This window comes from Apodemus sylvaticus, chromosome 16 (genome assembly GCF_947179515.1).
Source record: "Apodemus sylvaticus chromosome 16, mApoSyl1.1, whole genome shotgun sequence".
Classification (NCBI taxonomy): Eukaryota; Metazoa; Chordata; class Mammalia; order Rodentia; family Muridae; genus Apodemus; species Apodemus sylvaticus.
This window is the reverse complement of record NC_067487.1, coordinates 14,703,969-14,720,388: the sequence shown is the minus strand read 5'-3', so window position 1 is coordinate 14,720,388 and position 16,420 is coordinate 14,703,969. Positions and strand designations below refer to the sequence as shown.

General features: G+C 38.8%; 1 protein-coding gene across 1 annotated transcript in view; it reads left to right on the top strand.

The window, feature by feature from the left end:
• Dnah5 (dynein axonemal heavy chain 5) overlaps positions 1 to 16,420 on the top strand; it is a 251,296-nt gene that overhangs the window by 211,995 nt on the left and 22,881 nt on the right. The window contains exons 69-74 of the mRNA XM_052160127.1: positions 3,254 to 3,375; positions 5,164 to 5,313; positions 10,891 to 11,136; positions 12,118 to 12,337; positions 13,667 to 13,872; positions 14,635 to 14,838. Coding sequence (XP_052016087.1) covers positions 3,254 to 3,375; positions 5,164 to 5,313; positions 10,891 to 11,136; positions 12,118 to 12,337; positions 13,667 to 13,872; positions 14,635 to 14,838 — 1,148 coding nt within the window. The remainder of the gene's footprint in view (positions 1 to 3,253; positions 3,376 to 5,163; positions 5,314 to 10,890; positions 11,137 to 12,117; positions 12,338 to 13,666; positions 13,873 to 14,634; positions 14,839 to 16,420) is intronic.

Below are 16,420 nucleotides of genomic sequence, written 5' to 3'. Positions count from 1 at the left end.
CAGACTCTGAGATCACCAAGGGTCTGATTAGTTGACTCTGTTGGTCTTCCTGTAGAGTTTCTATCCCCTTTGGGACCCACAATCCTTCCTCCCATTCTTCCATAAGAGTCTCCAAGCTCCATCCACTGTTTGGCAGTGGATGTCTGCTTCTGAGTCAGCTGCTGGGTGGAGCCTCTCAGAGGACATCCCAATCAAATCAGCTTACCAAATTTTTAACCTTTTTAATTGTAGAGGACTTTTGCTTTCTTAGTTGGATGTGTCATAACATACTTTCCCCTTCTTTTTTCATTTTTTGAGGTCTTTGATATGTTTTAATCTTAAAGCAGATATCATTCTTGATAGAAAAGCAGACAATCACTTTCATTTGCTTTGATGATGTATTTTTTTAAATTGTTTACACCTTAGTTAGGGTTACTGTTGCTGTGATGAAACACCACGACAAAATGTACTTTGAAGAGAAAAGGGTTTATTTGGCTTACACCACCATGTCACTGTTCAGCATCAAAGGAAGGCTATCAGGGCAGGAACCTATAGGCAGGAGCTTACGTAGAGGTGATGGATGAATGTTGCTTACTGGCTTGTTTCCCACGGTGTTGTCATCCTTTCTTAGAGACCCTAGGACTACCAGACCAGGAATGACTCCACTCAAAATTCACTGAGAACTCCCACATCAGTCATTAATTAAGAAAATGCTCTACTCTTGCTTTACAGCCTGATTTTATGGACAGTTTTTCTGAACTGACAGAAAAGTAACCAGAACAGCACAGCACATTATATCACATGAATATGGTTTGTTTTTCAATATCAAGTCTATCTTCCTTCTCCAACTTCTCCCATATGAACCCCCATCAGTTTACCCTCCCAACTTCAACTACTCTTTTTAAATCCCCTGGGTCCACTTAGTGCTACTTGAGTGTAGGGTCATGTAGTGGTATGTGGGTAGTCTATTACAGAATACATCCAAAGTAAGATGACTCCCTCTCTCCTACCAGACATCAATTGCCAATGGATGGACAGAGAAATAAATTGTACCTTAAATACATTTATAGTCATTGTTAGACTCTCCCCCTTCATTATAGAAGTTTCTTTTGCAGTAGGTAAGAGACTAAGTTTAAGGTTAAGGTATAAATAAAGAATAAAGAGCTCTTCCAACCAGGAAGTGGTGGACCCTTACCAGACACTGTCTCTATTGATGTCTTTATCTTAGAGTTCCCCAAATCAATAAGTATGACAAACAAATTCTATAAATTTCAAGAAGACTTTGATCCAGCAAAGTTAGTCTATTATAGCAGTACAAATAGCCTGGGACAAGATGTAACACTCTCCCCCTACTGATTTTTATTCATCTTTAAGATGACTTAGCTTTTGCGATGTTCTAAATTTTTCTTAACTGTTGAATTTTATGGTAGAATGGTACATTTTAATTAGGAACATCTTTCATTTAAAAAGAAAGTGTTAGGATAAAAAGTGAAATTTACATTATCCTCCAAATGTGAAAGTTTTAAGGAATGAAGACAAAAACGCAATCCTGGATCATACCAGGATTGATTTTGAAATTTTTCCTTTCTCAGTAGTTTATTAAAGAATCTGTTTAATCTGCGATCATGTTATTAAATTCATTTTTTCTCTCAATGTACAATCATTATTTGTGCTTAATCGAACGTTTTTGGAGCAGGCAAGGTAGTCACAGATTAGTTGCCCTCTACTGAACATTGAACAGTACTTCAACCTACAAGGCTCACCCATTCATTTCCAAGAATAGGCTTTGTTAACTCACTGGCAAGTACCTTATTTTTCCCATTTTGCTGGAAAATGGGCAGTTGTCATGAAAATTGTGAGGCGTTTATTGCTATTATCATTAGGTCTTTAGCTTCTCCCTGGCATTACAACAAGCTGTTTTCACTTTACGAGCTAATATTTCCATTCAAACAGCGACAAGGCCCCATTTACCTTATTATAGATGAACTAAGATCGATCTGGCAAAGGGATACAATTTAATAGTACATGGTGTCTGGATTAAGTGGAGTGTGGCTCAATAAATATCTCGAGCGTTTTTCTGTTTGTACCCTGCTCTGTAAAACAAAGAATTTTAATGTAACTGTGGGCTTTTCTCCTCACGCACCTATTTCCGAATAATGATGTGGAGGCTTATTTATTTATAAATAAACGCCTAGGTCGTATACTTTGGCTTGTTTCTCGACTAGTTCATAACTTACATAACCCATTTAAACTGTTCTATGGCTGCCACAAGGCTAGTGACCTCTCCTCAGTTTCGTGTGTCTGATTTCCTCAGAGTCCAGGGTGAATCTCTAGCTCCTGACTTCCCAGAGTTCTTGTCTCACTACCAGAACCCACACCTTCTATTTCCTGCCTTTTGCTAATAGACCATCAGCTTTATTTTGACAGGAGATTCTTCCTCATAGTATACAAGATATTATCCCGAATTTTTAAGATGGCCAAACGGGTTGGTGTTTCCTTTATGAACATTTCCCCCTGAAATGCTTTAATGGGTTCAATGTTTTGTTAGACAACATATTTATTATTTGGAAGATTCCCTAATGCTTTTTTTTTAACTTAAAATATGAGTTTTACCTGCTGATAGTTTCTGAAGAGGCAGCAGGTGTCATTTATTGTTTGTTGCTAAATGATATGTGTGCTTATGTCAGTTATTTCCCTCAAAGACAGGAGTTAGTACCAAATGGGGATTTTTGTTGTTGTTAGATTATCCAATGTGACAGAGTCCCTAGGATATGGTCAAAATAGATATAATTTGATTGTAGAAGAGATCTTTGCAAATATATCAGGTATACTAGCATCTGTAGACAAACTATATATCTAAAGGTAGCCTTTACCAATATAAGGCCATCTCTGGTACTGAGAAGAGCTGTGCTGTGACCTGTAAGTGTTACATACTTACAGCAGTACACTTCGGCTACATTGTTACATTTTAAAATGTGGAAGGAAAGTTCCAGGTAGATAAGATAGCTTTGCCTGGGTCTTGGCCAGGTTAATTAGCTTAGAATCCAGCGTTAACTTGTTCCCACATCTATAATGCTGATATGTGATTGATTCTTTTCCACAGTCATCTTTTCACTTATTTAGGTTTGATACATATTCTTCATTATGAATTATATTTCTGAATTTAATAAATGTCATGGCAGTAAAGTCATTGAAATTAAACAGAAATATTTTTAAATGAATTATTTTAAAGTAATGAAAAAAGGCTAGCAACTTTACATATTTAATTTTATAGGCGGTGCCTCATTGGATCTTAAAGCCTGCCCTCCTAAACCATCAAAGTGGATCCTAGACATGACTTGGCTGAATTTGGTGGAACTGAGCAAACTTAAACAGTTTTCAGACATCCTTGATCAGGTAACAAGTTCTTTGTGTATACTTAAGCTACTGTCATGGTGAGTAGCTTTCAGACCCATTGCTGCAGTGTTCCTGGGAGAGAGATGCTTCACATAGTCAGTCTTTGAAGGTATTTGATGTTTGGCCTTTCTGCGACTCCACAGTCTGAAAGCAACCACTCCCACTGAAGGCCACTTACTCAGGAAGAAGTGTGTGAGGAAATTTAATCGGAATTGTTTCAGCCCAAGTGTCACTATCATCAATGAAGATCTATATATGGGTTTATATATAAGAAGGTCTGTCTATGCACAGGCTGACTGATAATTCTAATTAGATAGAATAACTATGTTCATAATTATACATGTGTGCTCTCTTTAGAGATGAAATGGAAATGTGAACAGCCTTTCCTACTAAATTTCCATTCTTGGTCTTTGTCTCTCTCTCTTTCTTCTTCCTCTTCTGTTACTCCCGGTTTCATTTTAGTTATTTATCCAGGTGTGGAACTCATGCTGACATTATTGTCTTCATGTATAGATTTCACTCTTCTTTAAACCATTTCGTTGCCCGTGATCTATGTATGTACTGGAATCATAGAAGTCGAGTGTAGGACAAGGCAGAAAGGAGGTTTTCCACTGTATGCTGGCCGTAGAGAAGTAAGATTAACAGCATGTCCCCCTCCCCCACCCCAGGGGCAGATTGAAGGGCATATGGCTGTTCTGACCAGGAAGTGTTTTGAGATGGGTTTTTAATGTCTACCATTCACAGTCACCCAATACTTAAATTCTGATGTATTTTATACCTTGGCTTGTAATTGGTGTTGTTTGTTATTATAACCAGAAATTTGGATATAATCAATTGTTTTAGGTAAAATAACTCATTTTTGGACTTATTAATGTGCTCTAGTACTCTATCAGGGAACATCCAGGAATCATTCCTGGATCATTCTGGTCAGAGATTGCTGCCTTTTAGAGAGTATGCCATGTCCGAAATTCTGCCCCCATCAGGCAACAGAATGTTTCATACAACATGAAACAAATTAATGTTTATTCTTATATGATAATTTCTAAATGTAAACCCAGGAAATTATTTCTTTGATAAACTAGAGAGCATTGAGGTTTTCATTAAATGGATGATCAGAAGATATAAGATGCTGTTAATTTATAGATATTATTTGTTTGAAGCTTTTGATGTTCTTGCCTCTGTAAGACTGGAGTCCTATTGGTATCTAGACTCCAGAGGGTAATTCTCCCTGTGCTTTGCCAATTGCCTACAAGGAATAGGTCTCTGATCAGCTGTGTGATGATGATATTAAATGTAATATCTCAAATTACTTTTGATCAATAGAATATTGATCCCAAGCCTGTTTATCCAATAACAAATATATATTAAGTGTCTTCCTTTGTGTCAAGAGTGGCCCTAGGAAATGAGAAAACATGAATGAATGAGGCCTGGCTATAAGAGGATTTTTATGGAACAAATAAGATTTCCTTGAGATAATGAAAATGAGGCTCCATTGATTTTTCTTTCGTTATAAATTCATTACTGTAAAGGCAGAGGTGAAATCAAGTATTTCAGGACTCTTCCTCCCTTGGCAGCTATCTGTAGACTGGTGCTAACCTGGACTGATTTGGGAATAAGTGGTCTGTGATCTTATACAGTCAGACATTTTGTTCCTAAGATACAAAGCGGAAACATAGTGAAAGTATATAGCTTACACATTCCTAGAAAGTTTGATCAAAAATGCCCGTGAAAAATCACAAAAAGACTTTTGTGTGACTTGACATGCTTCTTAACCCATGCTGTTTTCAGATATCAAGGAATGAAAAAATGTGGAGAGTTTGGTTTGACAAAGAAAACCCAGAAGAGGAGCCACTTCCAAATGCCTATGATAAATCTCTCGACTGCTTCAGACGTCTTCTTCTTATTAGGTCCTGGTGCCCTGACAGAACCATTGCCCAGGTAATGTATTTATTAAAAGGAAATACAAAGAAAGTTCTGAAGGAGAATTTTCCTTTGAATTTAAAGAAGTATTTTGAATGTGATTATCAACCAGAATTTCCTTGTGGGCTTCTAAGCAATTTTCTAGTGAGACAAATGTGATAAATGGAGACGCAAACAGCAAATGAAGTACTGAGGTGCACACTTCCCTAAGTGATTTATTAAACCCCTTTGGTCCTAGTGGTAAAACAAAAGCAAATGAGAAAATCACGATTGTGAGCTTGGCATGTAAGAATAACATAAACATAATGTATTATTCTCATGCATCATTTTATAATAACTCAGAAGTGATAGAGCTGCTCTATTCTCCCAGCTGTAAATCAGCTTTCGTGTAAGCAAGAGAAGCACAGAAGCAGCAAGAGGGCCATTTGCAGGACAGGCATGGCTCATCCCTAGATAACGCCACAGCTCTAGGTGAGAGGAATCAAACTGTCCTCAAACTGAATTCTGCACATGGCTGAAGTGTGAATCCGTCTCTCCAAAGCTCCATTTTCTCCAAGACTACTTATATTCTGGTCTTCATCACAGGTGTTTACCCACTAATAAGGCACAGGTCTTGCTTTCACAATTAAATCTTTAATGTTTAGCACAGGTAGACTTCTTTTTTTAAAAAAAAAACGTTAATTAATTAATTTTTTTACATTCCATATTTTATTCCTTTCCCCGTCCACCCTCTGACTGTTCCACATCCCATACCTCCTCTCCATCACCCTGTATCGATGTGGATGTCCCCACACCTCCATCCCACCTGACCTCTAAACTCCTTGGGGGTTAGGCGCATCATCTCTGATTGAGCACAGACCCGGCAGTCCTCTACTGCATGTGTGTTGGGTATCTCATATCAGCTAGTGTATGCTACCTGTTTGGTGGTCCAGTGTTTAAGCGATTTCAGGAGTCTAAATTAATTGAGACTGCTGGTCCTCCTATAGGGTCGCCCTTTTCCTCAGCTTCTTTCAGCCTTTCCCTAATTCAACAACAGGGGTAAGCTGCTTTTGTCCATTGGTTGGGTGCAAATATCTGCATCTGACTCTTTTAGCTGCTTGTTGGGTCTTTTGAAGGGCAGTCATGCTAGGTCCCCTTTTGTGAGTGCTCCATAGCCTCAGTAATAGTGTCAGACCTTGGGACATCCCCTTGAGCTGGATCCCACTTTGGGCCTGCATCTTCTTTTCCTCAGGCTCCTCTCCATTTCCATCCCTGCAGTTCTTTCAGACAGGAACACTTATGGGTCAGAGTTGTGACTTATTGGCTTTCATAAAGCAATCATAAAATGAAACCTGCTGGACTCTGTATTGTCCTTTATGTCTGCAGGGAGTGTTGAAGAATGTGCAAGGTAACTACTCCCAACTCGACTCAGGTTCCAGGGGTCATAAGAACAGCTAGATCCAAAGATTTACTGAGAAAAGGAAAACGAGCTTGGTCATGTAAGGCACTGAGGTCTTCCTGCTGCTCACTTTCCCCTTCCAACTTTATTATTTTTACTCTGTCCTGATGAATGGTCGAATAGTTGCCTTTTGTAAGGCAGTGTGGCAGGTAAGGTGTAGGTACGGCTGGTTCTTTACCATTTATGTGTCTTTATCTCCCTTCTCTTTTCCCCCAGAAACCATTTAGTGTCAAAGTTAAACTGAAGGCCTGAGGTTGTTCTGTAATGTCTCCATCTTTGTAAGGCGTTGTCATCCTCAGGAGGGCTACCAGTGTGCCTTCCTCACGATTCACACTTTGTACCTTCCTGCTTGCTCTGACGCATCCTTTTAAAAATAAATGGCAAGGACGCTCTGTTATCAGCATCCCAAGTCCTCCAGTGAATTCCCATGGCCCTTACAAAAACACTCAGTGCCTAAATAAAATTGAGATGGTCCTCTGGAAATATCTTATACCCTCTCGAATTTATATCTGTATGAGTCCTTTTAAAATTTATTGCTAGATAAGTTCTACAAAGTGGATATGCTTGGTCCCCATTGCCTATCAGCAGTACAAGTTTACGAAGGATTCTCTTCTGGTGTGATGCTCCACAGTAGGGGCTGTCAGGTGGACTGGCTACAAGAATAGCACACTGTTAGAGTGTTTCTAATGCTTTATACACAGTGATGTCTAAAAAAAAAAAAAAAAAAAAAAAAAAAAAAAAAAAAAAAAAAACATGCCACAAAGGAAAGTCAGTCCATATGAGGTAGCTTCTGAGTTCATTCCCCCATCCCTACTCAAAACTTGAGCCTGTTAAATTGAGACCAGATGGAACAAAATGTTCTTTGGACTTGGACGGAGTCACCTGTGAAAAATCCAGCCTGAATATTTACTTGTGCCAATGATGTGTTAAGGTTTTATAGGTTGGCAGGCTGTACAGAAGCCGGCCTGGCCTGCACCAAACCGTCACTTACACAAATTATACTGGATGTCCTCCATGCACACGGGACAACTTAATTTTGTTTGCTCCAAAATCCCTGCACATGTGTTCACGGCACGAATTGCCTCTACACTTCAGCTTAAATGCTCCATTGTCAGGATGTCTGCTCTGGTGTATCTCTGAGATATTAATTCACTTTGTTCTTGCAATCCTCTCAGGAATGTGGTTTATTTGCTATTACTTGGTCCTTCTATGTATAATCCTGAGGTGAAGCCTGAGTCCCAAAGGCAGGGTCATTCTGTCACTGCTCTGTAGGGCCATGTGACACACATCCGTAGAAAAGGGAGGAGGTTGCAAAAGTTTTATACCTTTTGTAAGATGGGGATTTATGGGCATAGATAGTCTCAGTTATGACTGTTGGTCCAATGTGATGGTGCCTATGGTGGGCTGAAGTAATGGCGATAAGGATATTTGTTCTTCCTCACACATGTTGGAGTTTTGTCTTGGAGGCTAACGTCACACAATAAATTGCAGCCTCTAGACTTGTAGCCAATTGGAAACATTGGCTGTGATCCCAAGTATCTCTCTCTTTCCTAGGAACAAGAATTTTATTTTAAAAAATCCATCACGATTTCCATTCTAAGCAAAATAGCTTTCTTTATCAAGGAGTTTCGGCCTCCCAACAAAATTGATCAGTGTACCTCAGGTAGCTAGTGAACTAAGCATAACTTACATATTCTTAATACCAGAAAGCAGCAAGAGGAATGATATTTTATGATGTAAAAAATTATGCAACAGTTGAATCTCAGTGTGGTGCTTTAAATTTTTATTTCATTATCAAATGACTGTACACATTTATAGGATTTCATCACTTGTGTACATTGTGGATTGGTCAAATCAAGCTGTGGAGTTATTGGAACAAAGCCACACCTTTTTTGTTTATGTATTATATTGAGGTGATTCTGTGGTACAACCGATGGGTTAAATCATTGCAACAGAGATTGTATATCCCCAAAGCTCTAGTGATTTGCCATCTGACCCCTATTGTATTGTATTGGCTCGTATGGCAGTATATTGGTTCCATGTGGGTTTGTGTGGAGTTTTGGGGGTACTGATACCCCACTAGCTTAAAATAGAAACCATTAGTGCTTTGAGTGTATGTGATGCACACCATAGGTGCCACAGTGACAGCAGGTCCCTGTGGATGGGCAGCAACTGCAGCTGTGAAATTCCCAGGCTCTAAATTATTTCCTGACTGCAGACATTTAGTGACCCCAAGTGTATACACAGAGGAGATGTTTGATGATATCAGTGAACATAGTAAGCAAACTCTTAAAATAATTGCCAGAAGGATGCAGAGAAAAAAATGTGTGGGCATTTAGAATAAGGCTAGAGACTTCCATACTGGACCTTGACAATTTAGAAAGCATCATGAGAGATATTCTGTCTTACTATGTCTCAAACTGAACTGGATGGAATGTCCTATCTTCAGAACATCTCTCAACTACTAAAATCAGCAAAGAGAAGGAGGTCTGAATGGGTGATGATCATTTCTAGGACCAAAAAGCATAAGTCCTGACTGGTTACTTTATTACCACTGGTCTAGCTCTAGTGAAATAGGGCTTTGACAAGAAACCTCACAGTCCCCTAATAAGCAAGGCCATCTCCCTCTTGCCAACATTGTTTAGATAGAGTTGTCAAGGCAAGAAGACTGTGCAGTGTACCAAATGAGCATATTTTTAATCTTGTGTTGGTGGTGAACTAGACACTATGTTTACTAATAGAGCAGGGTTGGAACTGAGATGCTGGGGTAAGGGGATCCATAGTTATGTGGTCCAATGCCTTCTCAATGATCATCTGTGAGTTTGGGGAATATGAACCTATTGTTTCTTTCCCATTGTCCAGAAGACAAATATTTCACACCATATTTCATTTTCTCATGTGAGGGATAAAGTTATCCAGAAGGAATAAAATCCCAAAGTAGAACATGCTGGATATTCAATTGTATTGTCTCAGCTGGCTCTCATTTCTGAGATGCCAGGTATCTTCAAGGCTACCAGATGCCCTTGTCATGACCTGTACCCAAGAGCTGTTAGGCTTATTAAGTTGTCTTTGATTTAAAGGCATCCTGAGTTTGGTTTCCACAACTCTCCTCTCATCATTAGCATCTTCTCTTCATTCTCAGAATGACTTTGTGGCCCAGGTCTCTGAGCTTACCCTGGGAAGCTGGTCACTACCCATTCCTGTTATCCTCACAACTCAGGTCTGTCTGAAGCCTCGGAGTAGGCAAGCTCCGTGTGCAGTCCTCTGGACTGAGTAGGCTCCTCACTGCCTTTTAGGGAGGTTAAGCTAATGTGATTACAGCTGGGTTCTGCTTGTTATGTGAGAAAGACTGATCTGGGGAATATCCCTGTAGGAACATGTGGATGTTACAAACTTGAGTTGGGAGAAGACAATGGAATTGAAGGATAGTATTTATTTTGAGAGGGGGCATCCCAGTTATTGTAAGGGAGAGAACAGAGATTAAGGGTCACATACCCTATTTGGTATATGAAAAAAATAACTCTTTGACCATTTTAGAAAAGGAATACCAGGCATTTCTTATGGAGAGAATGAAGATAAAAATTGATTTTATGAACAAGAATTTCATTAAAATTTCAAACAAGATTAACAGAAGAAAGACAGAATCCCTTCCTTCCCCATGAAAAGTGATGAGAGAAATTATGAGCAGACAGATTATCAAGTAAATATTTTTTAAATGTATTAATGAATTACTTAATTCAATATCTAATTAGCATAATAAACAGTTACTCAGAGGTTATATATTTGGTAAGTGCTCCTTACATTCCAATCACTGTACTATTGAACTATGTGGAATTAGGATTAATCCTAAATAATAGTTCCCATTTTTTTTTTGCACAGAAAGAAGACATAGTAGGTTGAAATGGGACTCAGGATGGGTCAGTCATTCAGCTTAGATTCTGATCTTTTAACTATTTTATTTTGTCTAGAAGATAACACAGCTTCTGTGAGTATAGCATTGAAATATAGTTTAAAAAGGAACAAACACCAGGAAAAGACGCCTCTGTCCTATTTCTTTGGCAGTTCAGATGGACGTCTTTGAGCTACTCTGCAGAAGCCACACTTTACTGTAGTGTGTGAAGAAGCTTACAGCGCTTTTATTGTACTACTTTTGGCAGGCTCGCAAGTACATCATGGACTCCATGGGAGAAAGCTATGCGGAGGGAGTCATCCTGGACTTGGAAAAGACATGGGAGGAATCTGACCCACGGACACCACTCATCTGCCTCCTGTCCATGGGCTCCGACCCCACAGATTCCATCATTGCTTTGGGGAAGAGACTGAAAATAGAAACACGCTATGTGTCTATGGGCCAGGGACAGGAAGTCCATGCAAGGAAACTGTTGCACCAGACCATGGCAAATGTAAGGCCGAATGTCTTTATCCAAGATACACCTCGAGATTGTGTTTTGGATGCTGTAGATGATTTTATTTAAAGTATCTCATAGACGAAATTATTTCAAAATTTGGGAAATTATTTCAAAATCCACAAATTTATCTGGGTTGCTCTATGGTAAAGAATCTCCTTAACAGTTATAGAATAATTTGCACAAAAATTCAGAGTTACCATTTTAAGGCTCTTCTTTTTTAAAGTAATTAGATTCAAGGAGAAGTTTCTATCATATTCTAGAGGGTGTATGTCTGGTTACCATTATTCTCAGAATATAGAAGGGGGTAAACAACTGTCAAAATCTGGTAGATACACATTCTTTTAAGTATTTTTAGTGGCATTGCTTTATACCTGAGGTGCTGGTTCTTCAGTCCAAGGTCTGTCTGGTTTGCCTGCTAGAGACCAAGCCTCTCATCTTTCCATGGACAGATGGGGACACGCTAGGGGTCTTCATTTCTCCTGATTACCCCCTTCTCTGAGTCTAGCCCAGGTGTCTTGCTTTTTTGGTCCTTGTACCATTCTTGGCCACTCCTAGAAGTACACTTCATCCCAAGATACCCGAAGTACAGCTTAGGCATCAGTTCCTAGATTCTGTGTATATGTCACTGTCTTTATCTTTGGGTTCATGCCTTAAACTGCTGGGCTTAGCTTTACTTGTAAGTTGTATTACCTCTTTCAGTTTTTTACTTTGGGTGTCACCACAACTGTCCTAAAGAGTCGTTATGTCTATTGGCATGGCAGTGTGCTCTGAGACAAACGCATGCAGCCATGCTTACAGCCGCATTGTGGATCTCAAGGAAGGACTCCTGAACTCTTAAAGTTGACCTAGAATGATTTAAAGAGGTTACTATACTTCTGTTTTAAAATTTAATGATTTAATTTTTGAAGAAACTTTTACTGAAATCTCCAGGTGAAGGAAACTAACCTAACTTCTACCATTGTCTATATTTCTTAGGGAGGATGGGTACTTCTACAGAACTGCCACCTGGGACTTGACTTCCTGGATGAACTAATGGATCTAATTACAGAAACGGAGACTGTGCATGACACTTTCCGCCTGTGGATTACCACCGAGGTTCATAAGCAGTTCCCCATCACTCTCCTTCAGATGTCCATCAAGTTTGCCAATGAGCCGCCTCAGGGCCTCCGGGCAGGCCTGAGAAGGACATATGGTGGTGAGCTGGGGGCTGCTTCTGAGTCTGTAGGATTTGCACACATACTGTTTTCTTAAAGAAACCCTAAGGGCCAGGGAGATGGCTCAGCAGTTAAGAGCACTGACTGCTCTTCTAAAGAACCTGAGTTCAATTCCTAGCAATCACGCAGTTATCTGTAATGGGGTCCAATGCCGTCTTCTGGTATGTCTGAAGACAGCTACAGTGTACTTACATACACAAAATAAATAAATACATCTTAAAAAAAGAAACTATAAAAGCAGAGTTAGCAAATAGTGTTCTTCCTTTGCCTGACAAAGAGCCAAATGATGTGAATTAAGTCAATGATTACCTTCAATTCTTCAGTGTTTTCAGTATTGTTCTACTGTGACTGTGCCAGCCACTGGCCTTTCTCTTTTAATATCATATGTTGACAGCTTCCTTGTCTGTGGTCTCTACTACACACGTGAATTAGTGTAGTAGTGCAGCCTCTTCCAAAAGGAAGCTCTGAGTTAAAAGCATGGTCCAATCCATATGTCACAGTATCAGCTAAGTTTCGGGGAGTGGGGGTCCAGAAAAGGGGAAATCATTTGAAATGTAAATAAAAAATATATCAAATAAAAAAAAGAATAGAAAAAAAAAAAGACTCAGACAATGGTGGAATATGGACCATGTGGCAGGCTGAGGCAGGAGAATCGTGAGTTATATAGTAGGGTCAATGAAAGCTATCTAGGAGGATAAAATTCTTGGAAAATATTTAATTATAATAATATCAAAACAATAATAATAATTTGATTATATTCCAATTAAAAACTACAGATATGCTTAAGGGAGTTGTTACTAAGAGTCAAATCCTGCCAATCTATAAGATTAAGGAATAATAAATCTTGAAAGATAATATTAATAGAAATCTATGTGCATAATATAATTTAATAATGTTTTATAATTATTTGGCCATGTACTTATATTGAAACGAACTTTTATATACAGTATTTTAACTAATTTTAAATGTATGTATCTAGTATATACCTCAGTTATTAATATAGTTAATATTAATTCATAATGATAATAATAGCATTCAATTTATAGCCATTTTCTTTTTATCTCTCTTTTATCTTTGCCCTGTCCTGATGTATTGGCAAGAAGGTGTCTTATGTTATCAAGCCTTCCCCATGACATAGACTTTTAGGAGATGCTTTAAAGATAAATGATCTCCGAATGGCCCAAATTCAATGATCATTACCACATACATGGAAGAAAAGTAGTGCAAAATAACTGTGACTTTTTCCTTATAAAGGGAATAACAAGTGAGAGTGCATGAGAGATGAGTATGTTCTTCTTTGACCACAACAGGCGTGAGCCAGGACCTGCTGGATGTGAGTGTGGGGGCCCAGTGGAAGCCCATGCTGTATGCAGTGGCCTTCTTACACTCTACTGTCCAGGAACGGCGCAAGTTTGGTCCCCTAGGGTGGAATATCCCCTACGAATTTAACCAAGCAGACTTCAATGCCACAGTGCAGTTCATTCAAAACCACCTGGATGATATGGATATCAAGAAGGTACTGTTCTGCCTACTACACACCATGACACATACTGAACACAGACATGGCTAGCTTCACACAATGGGGGTGAATCCTGTGAGGATTTGATAAGCCTGTAGGGTCTTATATCTAGGCATAGCCACTTGGGTCACAATTGTTCCTTCAGTTTAGGAATTAAAAAGGAAGTATATTTATTATCAATTTACTTCTCACAGTTCATAAGACTGCCTCAAAGGACCAGTGGCAGGGATGGGGTGTGGGTTGGAGGAGAAGCAAACTCTAAGAATCAAAACAAGAGTTTACATGACCTTTGATTTAATTTTCAGTCTGATTACTTTCAAAAGGTAAATGTTTAGGAACTGGCAAGATGACTCAGTAGTTACAAACAAACTGCTCATGTAAAAGACTCAAGTTCAGAACTCCAGCTCCAGAAGAATATACCCTTTCCTGGACTCCTTCAACACTGGCATTCATACACACACACACACACACACACACACACACACACACACACACACACACTGAAATCAAGATATATGCATATATATAATTTAAAAATAGAAATAAATGATTAAAAGTGAACTTTAAAAAACATTGAAGTGTGAGCACACAAATTGCTCACAAGAATCTATTTGAAGTAATGAATGTGACCTTGGAGGAAACCTTCACTTCAGTTTGATTTTTTTTTTTTTGCACTGTGTCTTGAAATTGCTGAAGAAGACTGTATTGCTGACCTTGATGGTGAACTTATGATGATGCGTAATTGTTTTGTGCTCTCAGGGTGTATCCTGGACCACTGTCCGCTACATGATAGGAGAAATTCAGTATGGAGGCAGAGTCACTGATGACTATGATAAGAGGTTGCTGAACACATTTGCAAAGGTTTGGTTCAGTGAAAATATGTTTGGACCAGATTTCAACTTTTACCAAGGATACAACATTCCAAAATGCAGCACAGTGGATGGCTATCTTCAGTACATCCAGGTTGTTTGCTTTAGCATTTTAATTCTCAAACAAATCTTTGCAGCTGCTTTTAAAATTAATTGCAATGATGGAATAAGCAAAGGCTTCTGCTTTTGTTATATTTTTATAATGTCTTGATTATCATGCTTAGTTTTGCTCTGAGAATGAGTCTTGTGTGAACTTCTTTTGCATATTCTTTATGTTTTAATGGCTTGGGGCTGGATTTTCTTCAGTGAGATGACAGATTGGGTGGATGTCGGGAGAGGATCTGCATAAGTCTTCTGGGGTTCCTTTGCCCATGGGACTTCAGCTACTATACTTGTAAAGCAAGGGAAGATTCTGGACTCAGTTTATTCTACATTTAACCTGAGTGGTTAATTCTTGACACTCATCCTTAATCCAGGCCTGGCATCCATGAACCTGCCTTGATTAATGCAGAATTTCTTAAGTCCGGTAGCATTGGCATTTATGGCCAGGCCACTCTCTCTTGTGCATTGTAGGACGTCTTGCATGGGCTGTGGCCTCTATCTATTGAATGCTAGCAGATCCCCTTCCTGATTTTAACTTCAATAAATGTCTCTAGGTGTTGCCAAGTGATCCTTGGTGGAAAAATTTTTCTCTGGCTGAGGAGCACTGCTCTAAGATGGAGTAATGTATGTTTTGATAAGCCAGTCAGGAATATATGAGGGAAGAATATCTAATGTTGAAGATATCTGCATTCCATCTCTGTACCTTGAATGTATTAGATCATGATTTAGCAGTCGCTTTGGTCTGTGCCTCAGATTTATCTCTGCACAAACAAACTAAAGCTCAGAACTCCAAAGGGATGCATTCATCAGTATATTTATGGGTTTTGATATATAAGTGTAATGAGTTTATCATATATTACCACCTCCGTGCTTTTATTAATTCAAATCAACAAATAACATTTGTCTTCCTGTAGTGTTTCTGTGTGTCTTTAAATCATTAGCAATAAATAGAGACGTGTCACACGCATTATAAATTTAAGGATACCTGTACCTGTGTTTCTAAATATAGACCTCATTTCACAGTGAGACTGAGGTTGCCTGTAACAAGGTATGTGAAAGGAGTAATGTAAGTCAGAGGAAGGGAGGGAGACTAGTGATAGGGTGAAAAAGTTAAGGATGAGAGTCACATGTGGAAATACACATCAGTTTGTAGGTACATTCTCTCTTTCCCGGCAGCTGTAGAAACTCCCTGCTTGATTTTTTTGCTCCAGCTGTGCGTCAGTCTCTGTTGCTCTATTTCCCTCTTATGTTTTGAATATTTCCCTTTTATGTGTCTCCATTTTTCTCTCTAGGACAGAACAGTTTCTACCCTCAGTCTTATTTGATCTATGTTTCTGAAAAACTCTCATTTCCTGCTATTTGTAGTGACACAACAGCCATTAATTATATAAATTTTATTTTAAATGATTTTAATTATACCAGTCCAAAAAATTCTCTTCTTTATCTCACATGTCACATAAGAAGGTGGGGTCTCCAGCTAAAATTTTGCTTCAGTCTGTTTTATGTTTCTTCATGTTACAAGTTCTCATTTTGGGTATGTGGATAAGTTATTGGGGTTTTGGGGGGTTTATAGA